The following is a 10473-nucleotide window of genomic DNA, read 5'->3' as shown; positions in this document are numbered from 1 at the left end:
ATTTCATGCTCATTGTCACTCATACACACACTCTCACACACACACACACACACAGAGAGGTCATTTTTGTGATTGTGATTTAGTGCTAGTGACCTGTGTTAGACGTTTTGTTCTCGTGTGTGTGTGTGTGTGTGTGTGTGTGTGTGCGGACCGTAATCTCACATGATCTCCCCTGCTCCTCCTCAGAGGTACTCTTCCAGAATGTTCCTGAGGCACGGCGTGGCGTGCTCGGCGCTGACGGGCTCCATGGACACGAGGCATGGCGTGGTGGCCATCACCTTCCTGGCCTTCTTCATGCAGGTGGTGGTGGAAGCCAGCTCCTGGTGGTGCGTACACACTCTCATCCTGCTCCCAAATTAGACCTCCGGCTCAGGGGCTTCATTCATACTCTGTGTGTGTGTGTGTGTGTGTGTGTGTGTGTGTGTGTGAGAGAGAGGAATCAGTGCACAAGGTATACCATGGGGGTGCAGTGGGTTGTGTAAGTGCCAGACGTAATGTGGATACTGAACTAGATCAACCTCTATAGCTTCATTTTTGCCATCATCTATCTCTCTCTCTCTCTCTCTTTCTTTCTCTTTCTCTTTCTCTTACTTTCTTCTTATTCTTCTCCATCCTTAGTTTTCCTGATGGTCTGTGATGGCCCTTTCAATGTCCTTATGGTCTGTACATCTATCCACCCTGCAGTCTGGCCTTTGGCCCCATGCACAGCGTGATGTGTGTGTGTGTGTGTGTGTGTGTGTGTGTGTGTGTGTGTGTGTGTGTGTGTGTGTGTGTGTGTGTGTGTGTGTCCCACTCATGAAATCATGCACGAATAGTGCAACATGCTGACTTGAGCACATGCACTCTCTCACATCCACTTTTCCCCCCTCTGTATTTTCTTATGCCCCGCATTGCCAAACCAAAATGATGAATATTATATAAAACATAGAATGCTGTGGTTTTCGAGTGCATTTTTTAAAATATGTGCAGGCACGAACTGCGTAGTACTGTGTGTGTGTGTGTGTGTTTTCTTCGTGTCAGTATGTGCCTGTGTTTGCGGACTCATGGATCTTTTCCCCTTTCCATTAATAGAAAAGACAAAATAGGAGAGTGTAATGGCAAGTATCAGACAGCCCCAAATGTACTTGTTAAAGGGAAAAAGATGTTTTTACTGATTGCTGGGTTTGTTCCGCTCCACTGATATCAGCTCCATGGCTTTTTGGGGTTGGAACAGTGTGCATTCACATCCTGAGCCGTACTTTTACCAAAGGAAAAATTAATGTAATTGCATCCAACATGCAATTGCATGCAACTCTAGCACTTAATTCCTAATAAATGTACGACATTTCTCGAGGGACGGCAAAAAAAAGCAACTGATTGCAGTCTCTTCTTTTTGTGTGGGTTTGTTTTTAAAATTATTATTATTTTTTTTTATCGTCTCATTTACCTGCACTTTACGATGTATGCCTGACCTTTGTTTTGCCCATTTGTAAAGCTGGGGTCTCGAGGCTGCATTAAGTCACCTTCAATTTGCGCAATAATGGCATTAGTGAAATCCCCTTTGTGTCACCCGTGGATATTCCTTACACGCTGTGCTGCGCAGCGCCACAGATAAGAGGCCCATTGAGGCAGCGGAGGGGCCGGGGAGCAGCCGCCACTCGCTCGCGCTGACCCTCCAGGCGGGCCGCGGGGCTCATCTTACAGCCAGCGTGTCCGAGCCTCTCCGTGTCCCCCGACACACACGCACACACACACTGCACAACCCGGCCTGCAGGTGCTAATGATTTACTATGTCAGGGAGGGGAGCGGCAGGGAGTGCGTTTGTACCCCCCTCCACCACCTCCGCTCCCCCAAAGCAACCCCCCACCATTACCCTACCCCACCCCCCCAAGTGCCCCTCTTACCCCTTTCCCTATCCCCAACATCCCCCCCACACACACACACACACCCTGTAATTTCCACAGTGGATCAGGTTTCGCAGGGGACTAATTGAGCTGCTGTGGTGTGGGGGTGTTTGTGTGTGTGTGTGTGTGTGTGTGTGTGTGTGTGTGTGTACGGGGCTGTTCCCCTCACGCAGGTCCCTGGCCATGAACCCGCTGCTGATCCCAGAGGCTTACATCATTGGTGCGCAGCCACTCTGCAGTCAGCTGGCCGGCCTGTCCAAGGGCCAGAAGAAGCTGTGCCAGCTTTACCAGGACCACATGCAGTACATCGGCGAGGGTGCCAAGACGGGCATCCGTGAATGCCAGTTCCAGTTCCGCCACCGCCGCTGGAACTGCAGCACCGTGGACAACTCATCGGTCTTCGGCCGTGTCATGCAGATAGGTAAGCGGGCAAGCTACAGTTGCCTCTCTCTCTCTCTCTCTCTCTCTCTCTCTTTCTCACACACTCACACACCAATAATGACTTAAGCAAGCAAATACTGACCAGCACCTTTTATACACCACACAGATTAGCTGTCTGACTCTTTATAAGAGATCTGACAATGGTTTTCATTCTCAATTAGCACCTTAGCCTGCTTTGAGACGTAGCTGGCCAAATCTGTCTCTTTAATGTTTATATTATGGGCTGTGCAGCTCTTTTAAGCACATTTTCTTTCTGAGGTTTTTTTCCCCCCCCACTCTAAAACGCAACCACATGTTGAGTTCAGTACTTCTATCTACTTATTGGTCATTAGTCCTATCTATTTTCTGGCAGCATCCCGCTCATATTCTCCACCCTACCTCCTTTTCACTGGGGCACATTACAAGCCCAGTGCTAGACAACCACTCTCCCCTCATTAAAGGCATCCCTTGCCAATTCCTCCTGTTTCTCTTGGGTTTGAGCACAGCTCGGAATGCAGATACCGTACAATACCATCTTTGGCTCCGGTGAGCGGGTAGCCGATTTGGTCCTCTTGACCCGCATCATCCCCGCTGCTTAAAGGACCTGAGGTTTGGCTCTGGTGTGTCGCGATCGCTGTACTGGGATCAGCCTGGCTGTGGTCAGCTGGATTTAAAGGGAGATTAATGGGAGAAAATTGCTGCGTGGCAGCGGCCAACAAATGTCCCTGCTCAGTCTCTACGGTGTGTTGTGTGTGTGTGTGTGTGTGTGTGTGGTGTGTGTGTGTGTGTGTGTGTGTGTGTGTGTGTGTGTGTGTGTGCCTGCGTGGGTGTGTGTGTGTGAGTTGCGGACACTCACACGGTTCCCTGCGTCGCACTGCATCCAAAGCCCAGCGAGGCACGCCATTCCTGGGCCTCGTCTAAGGCGAAGAGCAGGGCCTGAGTAAGTCCTTGGCCTTCCCCCTTGCTTAATGCATAGGGGCGCACATGGAACTGCTCATTTTTAGCAGCTGTGGTTAAGAAATAGTTTTATGGTGAGGTCTTGCGAATAAATCAAGTGCGGGCTCCCTCGAAATGGCTCGTGCCTGACACTGAGAATGGTGAGTAATTGCGTTTCCCCCAAATTTATGCCTGCCCTGTATTTAAAGTTAATGCAAGCACATCGAGCATGCTCGTCCGGCCATGGGCAGGGCAGTACACACCGTATTCCCAGGGTTGCCGAGGCCAAACATGCCCCTTTGTGGCCGGTGTACAGTTGGCCAGCGCCACACGGCAAGGTATAGTACCTTATAGCGCTGCCTTTTATTGGTGGTTAGGAAAACCTGGTTATTGGTGGTGCGGTAACGTATTTTCTATGGGTTCTGTCAAATGTTTAATGCTACCAGATTGGCCCTTGTAAAGGTGGCTTAGTGGTGGCATTTATGGCTGTTTTTCCAACTATGGAGTCCTATGCACTTCAGCTCCTGTAAATAGCCGAAGCATTTTTACTGGAGTTTTTTTCCGTTCAGGGGGCTTTTGGTTAAGTGGTAGCAAAACCTTGTGGACTGTGAGTACATTTTGAGAGCAAACTTCACCCCTCAACCTCCACCCATATTTCTACAAATATGTGACATTGACTGCACTCTCCTTCCAGGTCATACTGGCTGTTCGACCTGATTACACAAATGCATATTGAGCTGATAACTCAACATCATTGTGCCTGTGTGTTTTGTGTTTTCCAGTGAGAAGTCCAGAGCATATGCTTTGAATCCTAATGAATAATAGATGAGCATGTGGCCCAGCCAAATGCACCCCTGTCAAAATAAGGGTGGAAATTCTGGCTTGTCCTGCTAGTGCCCGTGATGTTGGTAATGTACACAGTCCCTGCTTAAAGGTGTCCACTCTTTGCAGAGGGTTACTATGCCATGGCAGTTTCAGAAATCTGCCCCCTTTCCCTTTAAGACTTACCATGTTTACATTTGCAAATTCCTCTCGGGACGTATACTCGACTGTATTTAAAAAGGCGAGCAGTTCAGCACATGCAAGGTGTGGAATTGGTGGGCTAGTTTCAAATGCGTTTCTTCACTCGTTTCTCCTAGTGATGTTGGGTGTCCCATATTTTGGCCCTTCCTCGTCACGTCAACATGACTGCCTTGCAAATGCATCTTCATAAAACGCGGAGAAAGCTCATATTGGCCGTGTAGTGCCAAGAAACTATTCGCTTAATAGTGTGAGACTCGTCCATCTCCACTTGTCCCAGTGATGGATGGGTGATATCCAGGGAAGAGGCCAGGGGATCTGGCGCTCATGCCCAGGTTGGCAGGCCCTTCTGCGGGGAGGATGCGACGGCTCCCCGGAGGGGGTTGGGTGTGGGGGGGGAGAGATGTGGGTCTGGAAGGAGAGGGGCAGCGTCGGCGCGGGCTGAGGACAGCTTGTCTGTCGACAGCTTCGCTATTAGGCCTGTCTCCTCCGACGAATCCCAAACAGTAAAAGAAAGCAATAACCGTTTTCTCTTCCCTTTGGCCGGCCCTCCCCGCTGAAAAACCCTTCCCATCTGGATAAGATTCATTCACTCACTCTCGCTCTCTCTCCCTCTTGCACTCACTCTCTCTCTCCCTCTTGCACTCACTCTCTCTCTCCCTCTCCCTTTCGCTCTCTCTCTCTCGCTCATTCAGGCGCACTCCCTTATTCTGGTATTTTCATCTGGAGTTTGGTTTCCAGGGAGCGGCGTACTAAATTTGAGAGACAGGTTTTCAGTCTGTTTATTTTGTTCCCCTCTTTGGCAGTGTTGACCTTTGTTGCCTGCTGACTGGACTAATGTCTCTGCGCTGCTTCCATTCCCCCCCCCCCCCCCCCTCCGTATTTTCCCTCCATTTCGCTTCCCCCTCCTCTGGACTATCTACTAGAGTGAGGCAAAATGAAGTGTGGACCAGTGTATGGCGGCTTACGGGGAGACTATTGCCCTTTAATTGAGTGAGGATCATAGGAGCGCTTTTTAAAAACATTAGCTGCACAACGCGGAGAACTGTGTCAAGGAAGACTGCTGCAGGTTCAGGCCTCCACCACCAGGGGGCAGTCTTCCACCTAATGCACATTTGCCCTTAGGGCAGGGGAGAAGTGGGGGTGGCTGAGGGCTAGTGGAGGCCCTCCAGGTGCTGTCGGTTAGCATGCTGTGGTGCGTTACGGCCAGCTCCCCGCTGGATTTATGAGCCGTTGGTCTGACCCTGTGCTGGAATCATGGGCTCTCCATACATCCATGCTCCGCGGCCAACGGCGCTCTGTTAGACTTGGCTTGCTTTTGTATTCCTAGAGTTCAGGTCAGCCCGGCATGGACGTAACCAAACATACATCTGTAAGTGCAGCAAGCACTGCCAAGGTGCTCCCTCTTTCTCTCTCTCTTTCTTTACTTCTTTCTTTCTTTTTTTCTATCTCTCTTTCTTTTTCTCTCTCTCTCTTTTTCTTTCTTTCTTTCTCTCTCTCTCTCTCTCTCTCTCTCTCTCTATTCTCTCTATTCTTTCTCTCTCTCTTGTGCTCTTGTGCTTGCCCATACTCAGTGGGTCCACTCGAGTTCAACTCAATGTCCTTTATGACTCAGCCCATACATGAACATTACCTAGTAAATCACTACCTCCAAACCCCCCCTCCTCTCCTCCCTTCTCCTCCCCCCTCCTCTCCTCTATGCTCCACAGTCGTATGGCTCCTCTCCGTGACTACTTGAGGTTTCCATCTGACCTTGCTGAAGCTGATTGAGTTTGAAAGCCCTTTGACACTCGGCCAGTGTGTGCATCTGCATCCCCTCCCCGCGTCCATAGCCTGATTTGTTTGACTTTGGGCCCGGGCCCCTCACTCTCTCTCACTCACTGTGTGTGTTTGTTTGTTTGTTTGTTTGTTCCCACAGGAAGCCGGGAGACGGCGTTCACGTATGCCATCAGCGCGGCGGGGGTGGTGAACGCGGTGAGCCGCGCCTGCCGGGAGGGCGAGCTCTCCAGTTGCGGCTGCAGCCGTGCCGCCCGCCCCAAGGAGCTGCCCCGTGACTGGCTGTGGGGCGGCTGCGGTGACAACCTCATGTACGGCTACCGCTTCTCCAAGGAGTTTGTGGATGCGCGTGAGCGCGAGAAGACCTACGCCAAGGGCTCCATTGAGAGCGCCCGGCTCATGATGAACCTCCACAACAACGAGGCTGGACGACGGGTACGTCCGCACACTTAGTTTTGTCTTTGCCAATATTAGATTTCCCTGCTAAAAATATGAGAGATTTTCTAGTAATATGAGATCTCTCCCCATAGAAGAGGAGTTGCACTCAGACTCCACTTCTACACCATTTGGGTTTTCTGGGGATCATCATACATTCTACCATTCAGTTACACCAGGCAGAGCTCTTCAGTATCTTAAAACAGAGCGTGATTAAGGTGCTCCCGAGGGACTGTGTCAAGGATGGGGATTAAGCTCTGCACTAGATTACCCTCTCAGAAGAGACTATTTAGAAATGACGTTTGGCTCAGGACAAGACCTCGTTATTCATGGGAAAGCGGCTCCGGGGCTGTTTCGCTGTGTCCCCGCTGCATGTTTCCAATTCATCAAATTCATTTAGCTGTCGATGCCGAGCATCTCAGCCTGGTTAACTTGCGCCGGTGTGACGGAATGGTTAATGTATTCCGTGGCGGTTTGGTCTTAGCCAGGGCCCAGTGCCTGTTGTTGCTGCTCTTCATCAGCAAACAGCCTTGTTATGAACAGACGCTGCGTGTTAGCTACAGCGGGCGACCCGAGCCAAAAAATATGTACGCAGTGCATTCCTCCGCCAACTGTCTCTGAAGCAGCGGAGGACTTCATGAAGAGCTTAAGCTCTTTCAGGTTAATTTGTCGGGGGAATGTGTTCCGGTGGGCATTCAGTCATAGAGACAGCTGTGGCATGGCTCACTCCAGTCTGACAGGCCAGTAAAGGACAGCATGATGGCCTGACACGTAGCTCTCTCCGAGATGTTATCATCACTTAGAAGAAGAGAGAGAGAAAGAGAGAGAGAGGGAGAGAGGGAACGAGGGATGGAGGTGGGGGAGGATTCAGGCCAGTCTGATCTTCATCATATCGCCTCTCATCTGGTTAACAGCTCTGTCTCGCCCTCCTTTTTGAAGAGTGTGCTTTGATCTCTGGGATTGTGAAGGTTTCTGCTAGATTCAATCGTTCTGTCTCTCTCTCTCTCTCTCTTTTTTTTTTTTTCTTGGAGTTACCCATATGATTGAATCCACCTCAAAGGAAATGTGAAGGCAGCCAAACACTTGCCTTTTTTCCATGTGTATGTTCTGTTCCACCCCTTGATCTAAATGGACCTAAACCGATCTTACAAGTTCTATAACACATGCCCCTACATAGCAGATCTCGCATACAGATGCAAATTGCTTTGGCAGACCTACTCTGTCTTTTCTTCAGCATATTTTATGAATGTTTTTTGTAACTATATGTAAATGTGAACGTCTTCTAAGATGTTCGACATGTTTATGAATCGTGAAGCCAGGTGATCTGTGTTTGAGATGAATTGCTCATGTTTTCTTTTCTTTTGGGTATGCTCTGCGTATGAGTCCTATACTGTTTTCAGAATTTCATTTTTTAACCTGTGTCTTCCCTGCTCCCCCCGCCCTCTCTCTCCTGACTCACAGGTAGTGTCAGACCTGGCGCATGTCTCCTGCAAGTGTCATGGCGTGTCGGGCTCGTGCAGCCTGAAGACGTGCTGGCTGCAGCTGGCCGACTTCCGCAAGGTGGGCGACCTGCTGAAGGAGAAGTACGACAGCGGCGCCTCCATGAAGCTGAACGCGCGCGGCAAGCTGGTGCAGGTGCACAACAAGTTCAACCCGCCCACCGCCGTGGACCTGGTCTACATCGACCCCAGCCCTGACTACTGCAATGTCAACAAGACCACCGGCTCGCTGGGCACGACGGGCCGCCTGTGCAACAAGACATCGGAAGGCATGGACGGCTGTGCGCTCATGTGCTGCGGCCGCGGCTACGACCAGTTCAAGGCCACGCTGGTGGAGCGCTGCCACTGCAAGTTCCACTGGTGCTGCTACGTCAAGTGCAAGCGCTGCACCCGAACCGTGGACCAGTTTGTCTGCAAATAACACACACACTCAACACACACGTGAGCGAGCGAGATTAGGAGAGAGTGAGAGAGAATGAGTGAGACAATGGAGAAAGAGATGGACAGAGAGAAGAAGAAGATGAGAGCGAGTGGAATGGGGATGGGAGGCGGAAATGAGAAAACAAAAAAAAACACGTAGCGGAAAGATAAAAAATAAACTATATAAATTATATTTATAGATTTAAACAATTATACCATTTTCAAAAAGACTGACAGTTTTTTTTTCCTTTAAGTAGTAGGTACAAGAAATCTAAGTGTCTTCCAAAAAACTGGGAGTATCATTGAATATTTATTTTTTAAGAGTTTTTTTTTTTCTTTTTTTTTGGATTTTGTTTTTTGTTCTTTTCTGGCTTTCCAAAGTGGAGTTTAAAAACAAAAAAACACAGTAGTGCATATATAGAATTGACCGGGCTGTTTTAAAATGTGCCTTCCAGTAACCCTTACAGGAGTCAAATGGCTCCGTCTTGCCATTTAATGAAAGCCTGCATGTTGTATAATGCCGGCTTGTCCCATGGTGCTCGGCAGCAGATGGGATCCCCCTGGTGCTCAGCCAGTTTCCAACAGCTCCCCAGGCCTCTCCACGGCACAGACGCTGGGAGCGGATATCCTCCATTACCCAAACCTGGAGCCTCCTCAGACACGCGTGTCACTGTTCAAGTGCCTTCTGCCTCCTGTGCTGCCTTTAAACAGATAAGAGTCAGGACTGATCCATCAGCAACACGCTGTTCATTCGTCCTTTTCATAATCACTGCAAATGGTATGTATCAGTAATGTAACTACACTGGACAGTAGAAAAAAGCCTTTTTGCCTTTAAAAAAAAAACATGCACATAATCTTTTGAAATACTGTAAGCCCTCTCACTTCCGATATTCCTGATGGCAGACTCCATGTCAAACAGGCCCTTCTTATAGCCGATACTCCTTTGAGGACTTTTTTTTATTCTCCGAATGCAAATGGATGATTACTCTGATTTTTTTGGCTTTAGGATCAAACACATTTTTGCCTTTTTTTTAAAAGAAGATACCAGAAAATGCCCACAGAAACTTTATTCAGATTTTTAAGTACAGATGCACTTTCAAAGACAAGATTCCACCACTTCTGTAGACCTTTTTCAAGTTGATCATAATATAGCATATTTTACTCTAATCTCCATATTATCTCAGATATCCGTGGAACATATAAGATCATAGTTAAAATGGTTTTAAATATATATGGGCAGTATCTTGGTTTTTGTGGGTGAAGTATCCCATGTTCTGTGTATATACTTCGTCTAACCATGCAATCATTAAATTGTATGTACCATATTTATTTCTCATCTTATTTTTCTGTTAATTACCCCTAAATCCTCCATAGGTTTCTTTTCTGTGTGTGTGTGTGTGTGTGTGTGTGTGTGTGTGTGTGTGTGTGTGTGTGTGCTGATGGCATTCGGTCAGCTAGAAGGCCACTTTCTATGCAGTTCACTCTGGTGTCCTTTCTGGTGTTTTGTTAAAGGGAATTGCACCATTGCATCTTTTGTGATCATGTTGTTCACACAGACTTAAGCTTCGTTCACAGAAATTAGTCTTTTCACCACAATCATGTATTTTTCCCTAAACGTTCACATGTGGGGTCATCAGTGCGGCATCTCACTTTGTGTGTGTGTGTGTGTGTGTGTGTGTGTGTGTGTGTGTGTGTGTGTGTGTGTGTGTGTGTGGTGGGGTTAAGTCAACAGCATGGCAGCCAAACCTTTTGAAGTACCATTCCGTTTTGCCTTTTAAAATCCCACATCGTCCTGTCTTAAACATTTTTTATCATCAATGCTAACTACTCATTATCAATCCAACCTGTATATTTATTATCCTTTATGAGTTTTTATTGACGCTTGGAAGAATTTATTTTCTTAAAGCTGTTTTTATTATTTTATTTTTTGTTTTAAATTCAGACATTGTGCGCTAATGCTTCAATACATTTTACACCATAATAAAAAAACAATGCTCAACATTGTTCATCTTTTGACCATGAGTACAGAGGGAATTGGCTGTTATGATCACACTCAACACGGACTTCACTCTGCTATTACATTT

General features: G+C 48.0%; 1 protein-coding gene across 1 annotated transcript; it reads left to right on the top strand.

The window, feature by feature from the left end:
• Positions 1-201: 201 nt before the first annotated feature.
• On the top strand, positions 202-8786 carry wnt5a (wingless-type MMTV integration site family, member 5a; the record flags this gene model as incomplete). The annotated part of the gene is made up of 4 exons (XM_080853629.1): positions 202-326; positions 2057-2304; positions 6178-6470; positions 7932-8786. The coding sequence occupies 4 exons, from the start codon at positions 202-204 to the stop codon at positions 8388-8390; spliced, it is 1125 nt and encodes a 374-aa protein (XP_080709755.1). The 3' UTR covers positions 8391-8786.
• Positions 8787-10473: the final 1687 nt, after the last annotated feature.

This window comes from Sprattus sprattus, assembly GCF_963457725.1.
Source record: "Sprattus sprattus genome assembly, chromosome: 16".
In the NCBI taxonomy this organism is placed as follows: domain Eukaryota; kingdom Metazoa; phylum Chordata; class Actinopteri; order Clupeiformes; family Clupeidae; genus Sprattus; species Sprattus sprattus.
This window is presented reverse-complemented; position numbering and strand designations above follow the sequence as displayed.